The 20,152-nt window shown below is 41.4% G+C and overlaps 2 protein-coding genes across 4 annotated transcripts in view; one reads left to right on the top strand and one right to left on the bottom strand.

Annotated features, from left to right (window-relative positions):
* The window catches only part of NFX1 (nuclear transcription factor, X-box binding 1), a 53,272-nt gene extending 52,839 nt beyond the window's left edge, over nt 1-433 (bottom strand). Inside the window, exon 1 of the mRNA XM_035316141.1 lies at nt 425-433. Coding sequence (XP_035172032.1) covers nt 425-433 — 9 coding nt within the window. The remainder of the gene's footprint in view (nt 1-424) is intronic.
* An 11,781-nt stretch (nt 434-12,214) lies between these two features.
* Nucleotides 12,215-20,152, top strand: part of ICE1 (interactor of little elongation complex ELL subunit 1) — a 35,563-nt gene continuing 27,625 nt past the window's right edge. For 2 of the 3 annotated variants that reach the window (XM_035316731.1, XM_035316732.1), the window contains exons 1-6: nt 12,218-12,326; nt 13,164-13,222; nt 14,790-14,824; nt 15,292-15,310; nt 16,107-16,218; nt 17,251-17,327. In XM_035316731.1, coding sequence (XP_035172622.1) covers nt 12,237-12,326; nt 13,164-13,222; nt 14,790-14,824; nt 15,292-15,310; nt 16,107-16,218; nt 17,251-17,327 — 392 coding nt within the window. In that variant the 5' untranslated portion in view covers nt 12,218-12,236. Of the gene's footprint in view, nt 12,327-12,533; nt 12,578-13,163; nt 13,223-14,789; nt 14,825-15,291; nt 15,311-16,106; nt 16,219-17,250; nt 17,328-20,152 lie in introns of all 3 variants that reach the window. The other variant, XM_035316733.1, reaches the window with a different exon arrangement.

Here is a 20,152-nt window from a genome sequence, read left to right on the forward strand (position 1 = left end):
GGGAAGGGAAGGGAAGGGAAGGGAAGGGAAGGGAAGGGAAGGGAAGGGAAGGGAAGGGAAGGGAAGGGAAGGGAAGGGAAGGGAAGGGAAACAGCGACAAGTGTCAGCACTGGCAGTGAGTTGGCCACTCGCTTGGCAATAAACTTGCCATCTGTGTCTTTGCCATCCAGTGGGCTCACTGCACTGGTTGCCTTTCGGAGCCTCGGTTAACTTCAGCTTCTGCTGGGAAGCCCACACAAGCTTCCCATAATGCAGTCAGTGCTGCAGACAAATCTTGTCATGCTCCAGCTACAAATACTCCACAGAACTGCATGCTTTGTCATAATGCGGCTTTCAGCACCAATGTTGAACCATTGTATGATTCACACTTCCCTGCAGAGGTTTAGTGCCATGGTTACAGTACATCTACAGAACAGTTCTATACTTTTGCCATTGCGGTGTAGCTCCAGCGTCCTCACAGAGCTGCTGATCTTTTTAAACACTGCTGAGTAACTTCGCAGTACCATAGCAACTGCGGCCCTGAAGAACAGCACCTCCGAGGAAGAGGACTGCACACAGGCGCTGCATTCTGCCCTCCACACCCTCACCAGTTCTCAGATCAAGGTTCAATTTGCAACATAGTTCTTCCCTTCTTAGTCAGTCAAGTTCATGGCTTGAAACACCTTAAAGAAACCGTGGGCCTTTTGCAGAAACTCTCGCTGCTGCAATGCGCCCCAGACTCCTGCCACTGCTGCAAAGGAAGTTTGCAAACCAGTACAGCAACAGCCTTATAAATGTGCTACATGCTTTGCCATGGATTATGAATACATACGAAGTGCTTTGCCGTATGTATTTTTTTCATCTGAGTTAGGAATAAAAGTATGTGGTAGCAGCAGACCTAATGCGTCCTCTCACAGGTGATGTGTGGTTTTCCTGCTGCTGACAAGGTATTTGCAGTAGTCCTCTGCTTCCCATGTTCTTTGTCACTGCTGAAGAGACATGACCATAACACTCACATAGAACTGCTACAGATTTTTAACATTGCTTTACATGAATAGCACTACCACTCTAGTATCCACACTCTTTTTTGCCATCACCAAGAAAATGCAGTTGTGGTATGGAAAGCACTATAGGAATTTGCACCTATATGTGCTGCTGCAAAAGTTATTGGGTCTATACAGAGTTGTTGTGGATGAAATTTTTACACAGGTTTGATTTAGCAGCAATTTAAGATTTAAATTAATACCTTTGCGGTAAATCACAAATTAGATTGTATGATTTTTTTTTCCTTAGCAGCACTTAATCATCACTTAATCATTAGCCTACTTAATGCAATAATTCAGTCATGTTTGCTAAAATCAGAATAGTGACATATTTAAAGATTCATAAATGGCAAGGTTCGCACAAGACTTCACAGAATCACAGAATCACAGAATTTCTAGGTTGGAAGAGACCTCAAGATCATCGAGTCCAACCTCTAAGTACTTATGGCAAGGTATTGAGGATTTCTATACAGAAGGGTATTGGGGATTTATATGGTTGTCCATTTCCCCTTTATATCTAAACTGTTCTTTTTTGTGGTTGTTGTTGTTGTTGTTTTTCCCCTTTCTTCTCTTAAATTTGCATCAGGCCAATTCCATCTACTCCTTATAGCCTACCATAATTGTCCAGCATTTCTGTGTAGGCATTTGATTTTATTCTCTTCCTTAGTTTGGCCAAAAGTGTCTTTTTATCCTTTCCTCATCTTTTCTCCTTTTCAGTGCAGGGATAGAAGCAAGGATCTCCCCACTAAAGCTTACTCCCTCCCTTAAAACGTATATATGTTTTTCAATAACACTTCAGGTTCAATAACAATTCAAGCAACAGCCCAGGTTGTCCAGCAAACCTGTAGAGACAGGACAGCCCAAACCAGTGAGTGACAATGTATGTACAAGCATACCTTCAACATAGGTCAGGCAGACACTAAAGGTGAGAGCATGGATTTTAAAGCAGCTCAGGAGAGAAGGAATGGAGACAGCCTTTAAGGATTCTCAAGGCCTGACGGTTACTTTTATACATTAGTGTTGAACCCAGAGAGCCAAACCCCCAGGATGGTGAGGGGGGACGGCAAAAGATGCCTTGAGGGCCCTGACAGCCACAGATCTATTTTCTGCAGGTATGCTAGTAAATAGTATTTCCATCAAGGGAGAGGGGAGATGAGGTAGGGAAGCAGAAGGAAGGGAATCCTTAACCATAACCATCTGAGCCAACATAACTAGGAAGATGAATCTGTTAATAGAAAAACACATTCACTCCAGAGCCGACATCATGGTATGGTGATTTTTAAGGACCAGTCAACACATGTTGGGCTCACTGACTTCTCAGAAAATGCCTAGACATGTAGAGAACAAGGTTACTATGAAGCAGAAATTCTGATGAGGAAGATGAAATAGGCTCCAGCCACTCAGCTGCAAGTCTAGGTGTTGAAGTTTCCTGCATAACCCCAATATCCTCTTGTGCAAAGGATTTCCTGGAGTTGGTGATTTTTAAAGAACCTATTCCTAGGTGTTTCCAAATGCCATGGAGCTTACAGTCTGTGTGGCCAGAAGAAGTAGCATGATGCAGTAATGTGTAGGGGTACACAAGAAAGCATGGGAAGAGTTCTGAGGTGCCACGGACTCAGTCCATTGCAGCACATAGAGATGTTCTGTCTCCATTGACTGTTCTTTCAATACATAAGGACCTTACAGGCAGGGAGAAAGAGCCAACCAATATGTGCTTTCATTCAAAATAAATAATAATAAAAAAGGAAACTACCTAAAAATGAAGAAACTGGTTAAAAAATGAGGGGCATCTGAAGTAACAGTGTTTGAGAGCTACATGGAGGCTTGATAAGGATATGGTATTGGAGGCTCAGAGCAAATGTTTACCAGGGGAAAAAGAAACCTGCCATGGTTAAACAGCAGGGACAAGGGAGCCTGTTGCTGTGGACAGCTCTTCAAAAGCATGCTTCCAAAAGAAAAATTTGAGTCTAAAATTGAAAATCCCAAATTGTGATAGATGAAATGTAAACTACACCATGAGACAGACCAAAAGTGTTTTTTTTTTTAAGGGAAGAACTGCCTTAAAATTCTACTGAAATTCTAAGGAATCAACAAGCTTGTGGCTAAGGGAGATAAAGCTGATGATGGATTTCTGGAAGGTATTTGAAAAGGTCACTCATCAAAAGCTCTTTAAAGATACACTGCCAGGGAATAAATACCTGCAGGGGTAAATAACTGGCTAAAATGGCATGAAATTGCAGTAGAAATCAATTCCAATTTCACAGTAAAAGGAAGTCAACAGTAAAGTTCCATACAGATGTGTTCGGGAATCTGATTTGTGCAGCATATTTTTCATGGCTCTGGAAACAGTTTCAGAGTATGCTGATGGTACAATGTTTTTTTTTGGGAAGTGTAGGCAATGGCAGACTGAGAAGAACTGCAAGCAGAAGAGTCTTAGGATACTGAGGCAAAAAATGGCAGATGGAATTCCAGGAAGTTAAATATAAAGTAGTGCATATGGGATGAAACAGTCCTATCTTCATATTTAAAAGGAAGAGCCCTGAACTGCTGTAACAGTTATTACAGGTAGTTGTATGCAAATCTCTTCTCTTTGCCCAGTAGTGCAAAAGAAAGCATATTAATTATTAATTACTTCTAAGCAAGCAGTAAAGAATAAAATAGAGAAAACACCAAGACAGTGTATAAACTGATAAATATCATGCACAAACCTGGTTCCTCCATCTCAAAAAGTATAGAGAAAAATGGGGAAAGGTTCATGAAAGGGAAATAAAAAAAGGGATCAAAAGCATGCAATGACTTCTGTACAAAGAATGACTTACATAAACCTTCTGGAAAATAATATATTTAGGAGAGTGGGAGGGGGAATATGATAGAGGTCTATAACTTGTAGAGGGAGGAATCAGATAAGGACCGACCCTACCACCCTTTGACAGCTGATAGCAAAATAAAAGATTGTTTGCAGTACAGTTGGCCAAGCAGCATTGAATGAAAGTAAAATGTCAAGATAAAGCTGCACTTGACCTCACAAGTTTGGTTGCTTTGATGGTCCAAAGAAGTTAGAAGCTGAAAGAAAACACACTGGTGGGGTGTACACATGATATTATTTATACAAGTCACTATGGAAGATCTGAGTGTGCACCCCCAATGTGCCACACAGAAAAGTTAAGGCCATGGGTGCATTTTTTTTCCCCATGATACTGTAATATTATTTATAATAATGTAATGATAATACCATTGCCTGCTAATGTCTAAATAATAAAGCTGTTTCAAGTCTTTCCTAAATCAGCTGTTTCCTTACCATTGTTGCACTGCGGGGCACTGGAGATAAGGATTTTCCTTAGGCAAGTAAAAGTGAAGTAAGAACTCAATAGATTACACTTCCACCTATATGTTTGTCTCTATAGTGAGAAGAAAAGAATTCTATCTGCCTGTGTTTCTGTTCTGGAGATCTGACGTATTTTAGAGACCTTGTATATTAGACTGCTCAGAATTATGCATGGGGGAATAAACACCAGTATCTGAAATCAGCAAGAGCAGCTGAAACAAGATTCCATTGAATGACTACATAGAAATTCTGCATATTAAGTCCCTCTGCATATCACGGAAGCTGGGATAGGTGGACTTGGCATGTATCCATTGAGTAATATTATTAATTTGATATTTTTTTTGACATCAGATAAGACATCTGGATATCAGTAAAACATTTGAAAGAGTTTAATGTAATGAAAAATACAGTGAAAATGTTTAACTTACCTGTTGTGAGATCAATTGAAAAGATAAGAAAGAATATTGGAATGATCATTAATGAGTTATATAAATGAAGTTCCTTGGCCTGATATCCCTCTCACTTGTTTTTCTTCCCTTTAACCAGAATCTCACATCACTAGAGTTCTTGTATCAATATTAAGGAATGCTTTAAGCATCAAAATACTGTGGTTTCTTAAATGCATAGTGATATTACTCAGGCACCCTAACAAATCTCTTAACATTTGCTTAGAGAAAGTGTAGATTTGAACATCTTCCAAACACTTCCAGTACCTCTTTTAAAAAGAAAATAACTGAAAACTTAATAATTTTTAATGTCCCTTTTCAGCTATTTGGAATATATTTTTCTGAAGTAATCTGTGGTGCTCTTATTCCACTGCACCTTACATAAAGGGCTTAAAACACACCTGTATATGAAATGCAAATCCTTCAGAAACCTCTTAGTGCAGTTTAGTGCAGGTGGTATTTTTACGTGCTTTAAAAACCTGTAAGCCTCCTTTACGTTAGTGCAGGAGGTATTTTTTATAATTTACTGAGAGCACCTCAAGGGGCTTTCATTGTACTAACACCCTAGAGAAAGTATGTGGAAGAAACACTTTCCACAAACATACAATTTTTGCCTATTAAAAATAAACAAAAATTGAAGCAAAGCAAGATTTGCTTACTGAAACTTTCTAACGTGAAGCTTAGTCTTGCTTCTAACAATGTCAATCTTACTGATACCAGAGAATACCATTTTAATATGAAAAGCTAGTTACAAGAAAGCCTTCTAGTCTAATAAATTGTTTACTACTGACCTAGAGATAATTATATTTCATTAAAAAATACTATATTGCTGGTGATAAATATACTTAAGTAAATGGAAAGCAATATTCTATTTGACAATGGATACCTCTTCAAACAGGCAGAGAAAAAATTCTCTATGAATTTGTCAGTTTTTTAACTTAAGGATAAGGCAGGGAAGGTTTAATTTTTCAAAAATAAAATTCTGCATCAGCTGTGCTAAAATATGCAGCAGGATATGTTGCTGTTGTGTTATGTCACATGACATACACAACACCTAGTGATACTGAATACCTAACTGTGCAATCCCTGCGTCTGTTTTCCTTAGGTATGTTTCAGATTTCTTAATATGTGGCTTTCTAGCATGTGTCCAAATATCTGTGTACTATGCACAATTTCTTCTTTCATCTGTGTCATTTGATACATATCAATAAAAAGTGAGCCACCATTTGTTTTTTTGTTGTTGTCATTTTTCAGTCTTACACTTTAAAAAATGGTATGAAGTTTAAAAAAATTTGTGAGCAGCTTATCCGATTCTTGTTGTCTTGGTTATGTGTCAAAGGCAAACACAGGAGGAAAAAAAATATATATTGAAAAAATAAATGTTAAGGTATTATTACATTGAAAAGTAACAAAGGAGTCAACCTCATTTTTCTCTAAGTTGTTCTCCAACTTGGTTAATGTCACAGATTTTTAGAATCATAGAATATCCCGAGTTGGAAGGGACCCACAAGGCTCATCGAGTCCAACCCCTGGCCCCACACAGCTCTACCCCAAAATTCAGACCATATGACTAAGAGCACAGTCAAAACACTTCTTAAACTCCAGCAGGCTTGGTGCCATGACTACATCCCTGGGGAGCCTGTTCCAGTGTGTGACAACCCTCTCAGTGAAGAACCTCTTCCTGATGTCCAGCCTGAACCTTCCCTGTCGCAGCTTGACACCATTCCCTTGGGTCCTATCGCTGGTCACTAAAGAGAATAGATCGTCGCCTGCCCCTCTGCTCCGGTGAGGTCTCCCCTCAGCCTCTTCTTTTCCAGGCTGAACAGGCCAAGTGACCTCAGCTATGTCTTCCCCTCTAGGCCCTTCATCACCTTTATAGCCCTCCTCTGGACACTCTCCAGTAGTTTCACTTCCTTTTTGTACTGTGGTGCCCAGACCTGCACACAGTACTTGAGGTGAGGCTGCACAGCACAGAGCAGTGCGGGACAATCACTTCCCTTGACTGACTAGCAATGCTGTGCTTGACGCACCCCAAGATATGGTTGACCCTCCTGGCTGCCAGGGCACACTGCTGGCTCACATTCAATTTGCTGTCAACCAAAACTCCCACCCAGATCCGTCTCTGAGGGGCTGCTCTTCAGCGTCTCATCTCCCAGTCTGTATGTGCAGCCAGGGTTGTCCTGTCCCAGGTGCAGGACCCGGCACTTGCTCTTGTTAATCTTCATGTGGTTGGTGATCGCCCGGCTCTCCAATCTGTCCAGATCTCTCTGCAAGGCCTTTTCACACTGAATGGAGTCAGTTTAGGATCCTCCCAGTTTAGGATCATCAGCAAATTTGCTCAAAATACCTTCTAGTCCTGCATCCAAATCGTTTATAAAAGCATTGAAAAGAACCAGCCCTAAAAACGGAGCCCTGGGGGACCCCACTGGTTACAGGCCATCAGCCCAGTGTAGCCCCATTTACTATAACCCTTTGTCCCCTGCTCGTCAGCCAATTGTTCACCCATTGTATGATGTTTTTACCTAGCTGTATGCTGGACATTTTTAATGGGATTGTGCATATGGTTTGCTGATCTTGTTCCCTAAGGTGACTTTTTGAAAAAATCCTGTATTTAATAAACATGAAGTTGAGGAATCACAGACAAGACAGCTGGAGTTGCTCAGAAAGTGCACACCATAAAAATATCCATTTGTGCTTCCTAGCTTCTTTCCTCATCTGTTATGACTGCGTTATCTTTGCCCTGTGACTGCATTCTGCAGGGCTGAGTTTTTGGGACACTAGCTAGCATACCTGAACATACCACTTCAGGTTTCTAGGCCAGTCTAATAAGCACCTTCCACCACTGAGGCACCAGTATGAATATGAACCAGTGTATTAGCTCCTTTTCTAAATTGTTGCAAGATCTATGTCATATAAAACACAGGGGCTCCGGAGCACGCAGCGATTTCCTCCTTCAGCGCCAGCCGCTGGGCACCTGACTGAAACTCAGGGGTGGTAAAAAAGCTGCCAGGTTAGGGAGCGGGCTATGGTCGATGTATTTATGCCTGTGAACGTGCACAACGGCAAGGACTGGAACCTAGCCCCGGGCACTCCCAGCTGCTAGCCGCGGCTACATCCCGCTCCCTGCGAAGGGAGGCTGAGGCACCGCGGCCGCCGCTGCCAGGCCCTCCCCGCTCAGCCCTCCCCGGGGCTGTGAGGCCTGGGATGCCTCGGGGATAAATCCAGGTGTGACAGGGCGATCAGCTTCGCCTTCCGTGCCTTGAAGTGGGACGGATCCACCCGTGACTGGGCTGCCCGCTCGGTGTGGCGGTGGGAGAGGTGCGGGGACATGTCTCCATCCCTGCCAGGGGTTTTTAGGGTATCAGGGTGCACTTTGATGCTCGGCTCTCCCCTAGATGAGGTGCAGCACTGGAGATTGGCAGCAGTGCTGCCGGTTTTAAGCAGCAGTCTGTTTTCTCTTTGTGTTTGCTTAGAGGGATTTCTCGCACAAAAAGCTCGTGGGTACTTAGCGAAACACATTCCAGCTGTTGAGAACAGCCTGTATGATGCAAACCATGGGGCCCAAATACTGTAGGCCGTAAATCAAAACCTCTCTGAAAAAGCAGACATCATTTAGAAAACCCATTTGTTACTGTCTTTAAACATTGCCAGCAAGGCAGCCTCTTTCAGTTACACTGTTAATTGAACTCCCCAGAGCTCTTTAGAAGGAGATGCCATTTTTTATAACTGAGATGACTGACTTCTAACTTCAGGCTAGCAGTTCTCGTAGCCTTGCTTTGGCTGAGAAGCCCTTGAGGAGCCACCAAAAATGCTACATTTCCTTATCCTGTACTAGCCAGGTGGCATTTCATAATTCTGCACCGTGCATCCCTTTAACTGATGGTTCATTTCCAGTTCTCTTGTCTTTCTGTCAGGAAAAGCACTGCACAAGGTCCACTCGCCTCTTTCTCATACCCTTCAGAGTTCAGTGAGCTGAAACATGTTGCATGAAGCAGGATCTCTGCTACCAGTGGATCCTTTCTAACCACCTTTGGAAGTCAGCCCAAGCTGAGCACAAGTCTGCTGTCATTGTTTGTGGGAAGTTTTGTACCACTTGCCTATTCTTACAGGCTTTGTGATCATGGTGACTGTTGAAGTTTGATAGAATTCGGTGACAAAGAGCATGATCGAAAGGGGGCAAGAGCAGGAATGTGGAGTGGAGCATTTATTGTCTTGTTGAAAGTACAGGAAGGGCAGTATTACACTCCGGCACAGAAATGGGGCAAACTGCTGAGCAGTAAAAGAGGAGCAGATGTGGTTAGGTGGGAGAACGTGAAGGAAAAAAACAGGTAAGAACTCTGAATATTGCTCCTAGGTGCAGTCCTTAAACGATCTTGGAGATAGATCATGGAGAACCTAACAATGCAAACGCCCTTTGGAAGCTTGACCCCTGCTTGCACCTAGCAGGTCCAGAACAGCTCAGTGTGTTCTGCTTCCACAAAACAGTCTTCAAATTGTGTTTGGAGCTGTTCAATAAAGTCAGTTGGTGTTGTATGTTCACATTGTACGACTTGGCCTTCCCCAGTGGTGTTTTGCAGGCTGCTGCTCACCTTCCTGTCCCACTGGTCTCGGTTGAAGGAATTTTACGCGTGGCCAGGGGGGCCCACAGCTTGAAGTCGCTACTCGAGCAAGCCTTGGAGGTTGGCAGCTTTATTTAAGCAGTAGGCAGACAGAGCTGTGTAATGAGGCATGCACAGCACCAGCCCTCGCTCTTCGGCAATGCCAGCGTCATTCTGCAAGCAGTGTGAGCACCAAATTCCCCCCACCAGGCACTAGGACAGAAGGGAGCTCTTGAACTTTGTCATGGGTCTGGTAAAAGTTGCACATGTTCAGCGCCCTGAATCTTCAAAGCATCTCTCAAACCACATACAGTGGACCAGAAATAGCTGTCAGATTATGAAGAGTCCTGTGACTTAGGACAGGACTTAGGCACATGTTTTGTATAGGTTTTAAGACTTTCTTCCTCGTTTCTAGGTTGGGAGTATTTTAATGTTGTCTTAACTTAGAAAGTACTAAGAACTTTAGAGAGGTAAATGTGTGTTTGTGTGGTCCCAGGCCATTTTAGTGGAGGTGTCTAAGCGTGGCTTTCCTAAAAATGGAGGTATATTATCCTAAGGAGAACGTGGTCCTAATGAGATTTCGTTCCTCCCTGTGTTCTGAGGGAAAGACATGCTTTGTATGTCAATGTCCATTGCATTTAAAACCCTCCCAAAGGACCAGTGCATGAGTGTCAGGCTCCCTTTTGGTCACTGGGGCAAAATGAGATCTAGGAATGTTTTATGTCCTAAAAAGAGTAAAGGGGAGACAACTGGGAAGGAGTCAGGCAAGAAGAGCCACTAGTATGTGGGATGTAGAGGGGCTGGTGGTTAAACCTTACAGCTGTGTGCTTCTTCAGAAGATCACACATTTCCTAGTTAATCTACAGAATACTTTCAAAGCAGGAAAATACTGCTTTTTCTGAATATGTATATATAGGTCAGCTGCCATCAGCAGCATCTGTTGGAGTCGAGAGTGCTGAGCAAAGCACCCTATGTTTTCCTATTAGTTCCATTGTCTCAACACTGCTGACGCTTATGGATGGCATAGGCAACAGAGGGGAGACTGTGGTAATCGGAGGCACCAACAGACCGGATTCTACAGATCCTGCTTTACTAGGATGCTTTGACAGAGAGCTCCTCTTCAACTTGCCAAATAAAGAGGTAAGAGCTTAAATTCAACGTTAATGCTAATGTGGCAAAGTCCAACTTTATAGAAAAAAAAAATTTACAACTTGAACAAAAGAGTGATATGTGGAGACACTGTGTTGTACCGTGGAGGGCAAATCTGGTACTGAATACGTATGGTCAAGATGATACACCATCAAGTAGTTAGTTCTGTAATCAAATCTTTCATTCCCAAAGTTGTTCCTGTTTGCTTAATTATTTAATCCACTTAGGTGCTTTCATCCTGAAGTTGTGTTCTTGGTCTCAGTACTTCATTTATGAATTGGATAGGGGACGTATTTGAATGTGATTGTTCCCCAGATCAGTGGTAGTAGTTTGAGTCATAATTATTTTTTTTTCTTTATAGTAATTGTAGCAGCTTGAAACATAGTGCTAGCAGTGTTTTCCTTGAGTTTACTGACTGAAAAGCAAATCTGATGAACTAATGAGACTGTCACGATGAAAGTTTGCTAAATTTTAGAGAAGTTTTTTGGAGAAAAAAAGATGTTTCTGGCTAAATTTTTCATGACAGTATTTTCCTCTGGGTCGTTAGGTCTCATATTTTGGAAACTTATTACTGGAGCTATAAGTGCCTTTTCTTTCATTGCAGGTTCCTAGAGGAAGTTCGGTGTAACAATTTTAGAAATATTAAATTTCCTGGTTGAAAATGCAGAGTGTATATTAAATAACTGCAAAATACTTGGAAGTTCAGCAAATAAGAAAAGTGTGTTAATATATGAGGGGTTTTGAGGGAGGTTTGTTTTTTTATTGTTGTTTTATTTTTGGTTTGTTTTTGTTGGCATTTTTAAGGAAAACATAGGACAAGCTAAAATGCAATGATTTAGTTTCCAGGCTAAAAAAAGAAATTTTCAAGATCCATACTTATGACTGGATCCCTAAGCCACTGGACATGTTGCTTGATGAGCTAGCTGAGAAATGCATTGGTAAGACTGAAAGCAAAATGGATTAATGCTTGTGACTAAGTTCTAAAGAATCTTAGCTTGTACCAGGCAGTACCCAAGCTCTTGCGCCTTGCTGCACAACTAGTCAATGAGCAGCTGGCAAGCCTTCATAGCAATCACAGTTAGATGCTTTCATCTATTTACTTTTTGCTGTTGCTCTTGTTGTCTGAGAACACTGAATGATTTTAGGGCATCTTCCTGAAGAGTATAGTTTTGATGAGAAGTCTGCTTCAGCTTCATAAGCACAGTGTATCGGGCGGCAACCAACCTAACAAAACTTCCCTGCAGAGCACTTTCAATTCCCTGCCCTGCAGGAGCCCTGGGACCTAGCCTGCTGCTCCGCATCGTGGTTTGTTTTGCCGGGTACCGACCCGACCAGCCCAGTAGGACAGACGATTTGTCTCGCCGCCAGCCAGCGGCGGAGGCAGAGCAAAGCCGAGTGCTGGGCGGGCGGAGCTGGGTCCTGCGCCGCTCGGCGCGGCCTCAGCGAAGCTCAGCCCCAAAACCCCAAATGCCAGCCCTGGCCGCAGAGGCAGCCGCTCCTCAGCCCGTGCCAGGACCTCGTCCCTCGGGCTCGCCCTTGAAAGCCCACCTCCCGGCACCGTTTTCGCGGCTTCCAGTCAGGCAGCGGCGGAGCCGCTCCCGGGGAGGCGGAGGAGCGCTGGGTCCTCGCTGGGGCGGCGTCGCGGCTGTGACACTGAGGGAGCTGGGCGGGGGGCCGCGGGCCGCCGGGGGGCACCATGATGCCGGGGGAGACGCCGCCGCCGCCGCCGGCCGGCACCGCCGCGGCCGCCGCCGGGGTCTGCGCGAACTGCGGGATCCTGCAGCAGGTACCGGCGGCCGGCGTGGCGCCGGAGGGCCCGGGGCGGGATCTTGGCTTAAGGACGCCGCGGAGGGGGTTTAGGCCGGGTCGTTGGAGGGGCGGGGGGCTCCCGGCGCGGCGGGAGCTCGGGCGGTGAGCGTGAGGGGAGCGGCGGGGTGCGGAGCGGTGCGGTGTGTTGTGCGGCGGAAAAGTGGCTCGTGTCTTTGCATCGCAGGCTCTGCGGCATGGCTAGAAGGACCTGCTAGTGAATTTTTCGTCGTATCCTTTCCGGGTGGCTTCGGTGCGGTGGGAGAAGGCTCTTTCTGCCGCTCTTTTAAGCGCTTTTAAACGAGTGTCGGGTTTTTTATGTATCGCGTGACTGTTTGGATGATCATTGTTTCCCCTTTAAATGAAAGGAAGGCCCAGCTGAGAGTTCACAGGGCAGAGAAGGTCTTCAAACACACCTAGAATTATTACGAATTATGAGTCTGGGAAATCCGTAACCTCAAATGTACTAGATGCTGTTTATTAGAAATACTTCTCCAAAGCTTGACTTTTGACAGAAAAAGTTAGTGATTTTTGTTTATAATCTAGCGCAAAAGCAGAGTTTGAAGAACTATTGTAGTAAAGCTTCATCTAAGTATGCATACTTCCGTGTGGAGTCTGCGTTCTTCACATGTATTTGTATGAAAACCTTAAAATTAATGCATATTTTAGTAAACAATAATTTATGCTGTAAGAGAAGTCACAAAAACAGATTATTATTCTGTATAGAACATCAGCAATCAGTTTAGGGGGCATTTGCAGTGTATGGTACTGTTTTTGGTGTGGAACTTCTTTACCGACTTGAGACTCTTCCTTACAGAATATAAATGAATATGTAGCAGCATTAGTTGCACTGAAGCAAAAACTGATCAATGGCGAGTAAGTACAATTGCGCGAGTGTGTTGTTGTTGTTGTTGTTACTGTTCTTAATTTCTCTAAGTAATACGCCAAGTATGCTTTGTGGAATGCAGATATTCATTACTGCACAAAACTAAATCGTCCTCTAAATGCAAGTAACTTTTTTCAGTAACAGATACTACATCTAGATTTAAAGGCTTCTTTATTTATGTCTTAAAATGTCTATATGTAGTAGTAGTAGTAAAAACAAGGTATTTTATGTACCTTATTTATTATTATGATTAGGTATTTAGCAGAAGAAGCTCTTTGAAGGGATTTATTTTGTTTTGTCTGTTGCTAATTGTGTAGTATGAGAACCAAAAGTCAAGCACAGGTGTATACAAACCTTTTCAAGAAAACTTAGTCTTATCAGGTATGAAATGCTGCTGGAGTTAAATATCAGAATATGTAGAAGTGAGGCTGTATGACGGTCAGAACAATAAGGTTCTAAAATGTTTTCATAGTTCTCTTCGTCTTCTGGGATTGCTTCCACTTCTTCTCAATAACCATCAATGTAAAATTGTACAGAATAAAGTTTTGTGGCATGTTACGTATGCATTCATATCATGGCATGATATCCTTGCCATGTCTCCTAATTGTAATGGTTTATTTCTTAAGTACCCTTTCCCAGATAAATGTAAATCTGGCTTTAGCTAATCTGGTTTCCAGAAAGGATTTAAGAGAGCCCTCACTTTTTACTCAGACCCTTTTATTCAAAGCTTCTTTTCTGTTTGTGCTTTCATAGATTGCTTTTCCTACCCTGAAACTGTGTCCCCTTCATCTTGCCTATGCACTCGCTTCCTGTGGGATTTACCTCTGCTCTATCTAGTTGCAGCCCAGCCACTTTCTTTTTTGTCTTACTTGATGACTCTTTAACTGTTGCAAGAGAAAGTAATGCAGCGTTCTCTGCGCAGAAGTAACTGCCACTGTTCTCATCCTCATTCTTCTCTCCATTCTTAAAACTGAAATTTGAAGAAAAGGAGAGAATAGCTGTCCGTGGTGCTGTCCCTTGGGCCACCATACACCTGGGTCAGAATAGATGTTATAGATGTTATACTCCAATGGCTTTTAGGAGAATAGTGTAAATATTAAACCATTTTTAGAGTCTTTTGAACTAACTTTCTTCCATTCTTTCCTAGGAAGGCATTCTTTTAAGTTTGGAAACTAGGATTTAGTTTGGTGATAAACATATACATACATGCATATATATATAAACACACACACACCATCTTTACCCAAATAGTATGTTTTCTTTCTTTCTTTCTTTCTTTCTTTTTTTTTTTTTTGAAAGCTGAAAATAGTTAATAGCTTCATATAATTGCTAGTTGGTTGTGTTTTAATTTTAAAGAAGTCTGATTTGAGGTTTGAGTGGCTTAATGAAAGAAAAGGGTTATGTTGACTTCTATCAGAAAATGCAAATTGATCTTTTATTTCCTGCATTTATCTAAAAATCAAAAGGAAAGGTATCTTAGGATGTAACTGTGAAAATCAGTTGAGAAAATGACTAGTACAGTTGGCTTTTATGACTAATGTTTTGTTTTTCTTGCAGTCGTTTGCTGACCGAATATCAACAGAAATGCACTGATATCCTTTATTTTTCTATTAGCTTTCTTACAGAATTGGTGTATTTTTCATTTCTCTTACAGAATTAGTATATTTTTCAACATTTCTAATAAGAGGGTTTGAGGTTTTTTATTTGAGGCTTAATTTAAGAGAGGATGCATCTCTAGTAAAGAACAGACTGGAGACTTAAATAGAGCCTTGGAACTAAACTTAGGCACGTAAGGTCTGGTTGTGTCTTATATATGGTTTAACGTGGACTATTTCAAATGTGCATTGCTGATAACGACTCAGGTATTTTTCAAGCAGAAGCCATGCTTTTTCACTTTAAACATACGGAAATGTTTTGTTAAACACATAACACAAACACATAATTTGCTTGTTGGGTGGAAGTCATTATTAAATATTTGTTTGCAAGTGGTGATTGGACTGAAATATACTTAAGGACGTAGGGTAAACTGTTTTAAATTTCGACCTTAACAAGAGATTACAGCTTCAGTTTGCTGAAAGGTAAGTTTGATCTAAACTGTTTACTATATCTGAGATGTCTCTGTGTCTTCGACAGTTTTGGGATTCTGCTGTTTTAATAGCAATGGTTCTCAGTCTAAATTGAGCTCTTAAACTGATCCTTTCCTTTGGCATGCCTCTTAGGCCACAGTTAGCAAAGATACCCTTGAGGGGAGAAATCTGCCCTGCTTTCACTGTACGTGTGTGAAATACTTGTCCTGGCCCTGTATTGCATAAGAGCCTGAAATGACCGAATGGAAATGCAGAGCTCATCCTTTGTTGGTGGTTAAATATAAGCCTGTTTGGGGAGACCCTGTTTGCCTGAAGTATTTTGACATAGAGTTTGTGACTGGGTACCCTTACTTGCTCTACTTATTTATAGAGGAAAAGACAGCATCATCTTTACAGACTTTGTGTCCTGCCTGCTGAAAAGTCCCGTGGTTGGACTCTGCTCTAATTTTGTGGCACTGCTTCTGTGGAGACACTTTTTCTTGACACTTCAGTGTATGCAGCTGGGCTGTACTCTTGTGTAGTACAGGCAGTCTGCCCACTTTCAACTTTAGGCTCCATTTAATGTTTTTAAATCAGGTCTTGAATGTTCTTTGAATGTAAAATGTTAGATGGAAAAATGAGAACACTTAGGCTCTTCAAGTGTTTGGGTATCTGTTAGAGCTTTTTTCCATAGGGGAAAGCAAAATACTTGGAAGTTTGCCTGAAGAATCAGAACATTGAGTTTAGGCTTTAAAAGTGCCCCTTTTTTGGCAGTTTTAAAAAATTTAAATAACGTTTCATGTTTCAGAGAGATCTCTGCTCTACGTTGTCAAGTGGAGCAGATGCTACAGAAAATCCTGCCTCTGGAAAAGGGCCAGGAAGAGTTGGGTTCCTTGAAAGCAGAGCTGGAAGAGAAAAAGGTGTGCTTGTAAGGTTTAAATAACTTGCACTTACTCTGTTGAAAGAATAAACGTGTTTAATGCTCATCTTAATGAGGGAGGTTTTAGTGAGCCCAATTATTTCCAGCTTCACCAGGGAGTTCTGGTTTTAGGTAAAACAAATTAAATGTTAGCAAGTTTCAGATAAGGGAAAAAGTTCAGGCTTTTGTAGTTCCTATGATTTTGATCATATTATTTGTTTTTTATTTCCTTATTCAGGAAGGAAGGAGGTATAGCCAAATTCCTGTGTTTTTCTGTTTCAGTACTACTAGATTACTTAATTCTCCATAACATGTGCTGGTAAAAACGTGCAAAGAGAGTCTATCCAGAATAGTTAGTGCTTTGCTTCTTTTACAATTTTGAACATACACTTTTAGATTATTAGCTATTTGAGTTTATTTCTAATTTCTCTCCCACCTCTGAGTTGAAATCTAGTCTTCTGCAGAAAAAAATGATTGTTCAATTCCCCTTAATACAGGTATTTACTAGACATTAACTATTACTTCTGCCAAAAAACTAACCCACTACCTCTTATAGTTTAATTCCTATATAAAGCAGAGAATTAACATCTGTTGTGTCACTATACATAGTTTTTCTTCTGTATTAAACTTGCCTTTTATCTTTAAATTTTCTTCCCTCACCAAGTATTAATAGCTGATGTCCTGATGGCATTTGCTCAGGAAAAGGAGGGTATTTATATGCTTTGTAGTAGCTGTGCTCTTGACTTGAGCTTTGGGTTACTGTCCAAATAGGTCTTGGAAGCACATACTCAAAAGATGCATATATATATACACACACACATATATGTATTCTTGCTATAACTTATAACTTTTGCCTTTAAAAAATGCAAGTTAACATAACTTTTCAATGTGCTTTTTTTTTTTTTTTTTTCTTTTCTAATTGAATACACTTTTTTTGGCTATGCAGCTGTTTTCATTAGAATAGCTAAAATGCTATATTTTTTTTATACCCTTCATAAGGACATGTTTTAATTGTGCATTCTTCTTTTCACAGAGTTCTCTCAAGATTTATCAGGAGAGTCAACTGGAATATGTTAAAATTAAAGAAGAAATAGTAAAAAGTGATGCTGCGTGAGTAATACTCTGTGTGTTTTTTTACAGTTTCTTTTTCCAGTAACAAGTCACTCAAAGGCTTCCTTAGCTGGAGCTTATGCATGATTGTCATGTCTTACAGCTCTTGATGGACTTTGTAAATAATTTGTCTAATTGTGTTTTAATGCTGTTACACTCCTAGCCTCTAAATCAGCTGTGGCAGGGAACTGTGACTTCTCAGTGTTGTTTGGAAAGCTCCTTAAAATTCAAAAGGGAACCAGCCAGTGTACAGCTGGGTATTGTGAGTTTGTAGTTGTGGTAACTTTCCTCCATGTGCATAGCTTCTCGTTTATCAACACTAATGCTTACTTTCTGCTACGTTCTGCAGTCAGCTTTTATTTCTTATGTTCCAGCACACATCCCAATGGGACTTCACTGGTTACTCCTTCCTCTGGTTCTTCTTTCCTTGAAGGAACTCAGGGCTATCATTTTTAATTTTGATGTTCGTAAATTATTTTGTTGTTACCAACATGTTTAGGGAAGTGTTTCTTCCCCTTTTTCCAGCACTAGTGGGGCCACACCTGCACTACTGTGTCCTGGGTGCCCTAGTACAAGACAGACATGGATGTACTAGAGATAGTTCCAGCGAACGGCCCCAGAGATGATTAAGGGACTGGAGCATTCACGGAGGACCTCATATGAGATATTCTTGTGTCTTTCATGCCTTGTGAAGCACATGGTACTCACAAATACAGCAGCAAGCCACTATAATGCAACAGATTGTAAAAGCAGTCTGTCATTGTTGTCACTTCGTGTTGCCACGTCTACCAGACTGCACGTTTTTGCACATTTAAGTACTCTGTCCTGTAAGCTTGAAGGAATTCATAACACATCTTCCAATTTTAAGAGCAGCAGAGAGCATTGCTGACTTCATCTCAGGAGGAAAATGACAACCCAGGTGTCCTGGCAATATGGCATGCCAATATAGATATATATTCTATCCCGTATTTGTCACTCATATCTTCAAGAAAGGCAAGAAGGAGGACCCAGGGAGCTGGTCAGACAGACTGGTCAGCCTCACATTGATCCATAGGAAGGTGGTGGATCAGCTAGTCCTGGAAACCATTTCCAGGCACATGAAGGACCAAAAAATGTAGTCAGGGTGGGTTCAGCAAGGGGAAGTCATGCTTGATCAAGCTGATAAGCTTCTCTGATGGCTAGATGGATGAGGGGAGAGCAGTGACTATTGTCTACCTGGACTGCAGCAAGGCCTTTGACACTGTCCCCCCATAAGATCCTTACAGACAAGCTGTTGATGTTTGGGCTGGATGGACAGGCAGTGAGGTGGGTTGAAAACTGGTGGAATGGACAGGCCCACAGGGTGGTGACCAGTGTCACAAAGTCTAGTTGGAGGACAGTAATTAGCAGTATGCCTCAGAGGCCATTACTGGCCCCAGTTGTGTTTAATGACCTGGATGATGGGGCAGAGCATACCCATCAAGTTTGCAGATGATGTAAAACTGGGTCATCTCTTCTGTGATTCTGTAGCTAATTCATACACGTTTGGTGTTGAGGCTGTTTTAAGCAGTCAATCACACGTGTTTGTGAGCTGAGTTTCTTCAGAAGCGGAACTAGTGAATTTGTCAAATTAGACTTAGAAAATCTAGAGAATTGTTCATACAGTGAATGTTAATCTACAGTTACTGCAGAATAATTTAGGTTAAAAACAATCTCCAAAGTCCCTTGGTCCAGTCTGCCAGTCAGAGCCAACTTTAAGGTGGGTTGCTTAGGCCACTGTTTAGTTGAGATTTGAATGTTTACAAGGATGGTAATTCCTTTCTGAAGTTACAAGAACCATGATAACTTGAGATAAATCATCTAACATGTCCACTGTTAAGAAGATTCTCAATATGAAATCATTTCTATAGAGGAGATTTGAAAGAAGTTTTCAAAACTTAAGTCTGTTCCAGAAGTAAGGTTGCTCATTTAATTAAAATTTCATATTCTCTCTAAGGGTGAAATTAATATGACAGACACAGTTTTTGTCTGCATTTTTATTTCTAACTGTTGAGTATTATAAATATAATCACATTATATTTGTTGTAGTTCATAATACTCTATGTATTCTTCTGAGTGCAATTTCTGTTAGCATAGCTTTCTGTCAGCTGAAGATGTGCATGCATCTTGAATATCAGATAGGAGCTTGAGTTGTGTAGCATAAGAGGTAGCATTCCAAAGGTGGTTAATTGGTGACAGTAGGTTAGTTCTCTGAGTTGTTTCTCAAATGCACTCCAGTTAACATCTGAAGTGATGATTAAAGCTTCCACGTCCAGAAGGGCTAAGGCTACAAATCTTAATCTGTTATAAAAGCTGTAATGTGAGGAGTGGATGAACAGTATTCATCTTCATTGAAGTGATCTGTGAGCATTGGTAGGATGTGTAATTTTTTTCTTTCTTTTTTTTTTCAGTTCTGTTTTGCATATAATGTGGGGTTGGAAGTGCTGAATTAAGAATAGTTTAGGCTGAGTAATTGGTTTTGTTTTGAGTTTAGCAAACAGCAGGATATTCTGAACAAAAATCTGTGGGACATAAATGATCCTGAAGACTATTCCTGAGCATGTCATTGCTAATGATTATAAGCAAAGTTTAATTGCTTTTAAGGAATAACACTAACCTGTCTGCATATGTGTTTGGTTAACCCTGGCTGGCTGCCATGTGCCCACAAAGCTGCCATCTCACTCCCCCCTCCTAACAATACACAGGGAGAGAATACAATGAAAAGAAACTCGTGGGTCGAAATAAGGACAAAAAGATCACTCACCAATTACTAGCATAGGCAAAACAGACTTAATGGGAAATTAATT

This window comes from Oxyura jamaicensis, chromosome 2 (genome assembly GCF_011077185.1).
Source record: "Oxyura jamaicensis isolate SHBP4307 breed ruddy duck chromosome 2, BPBGC_Ojam_1.0, whole genome shotgun sequence".
NCBI lineage: Eukaryota > Metazoa > Chordata > Aves > Anseriformes > Anatidae > Oxyura > Oxyura jamaicensis.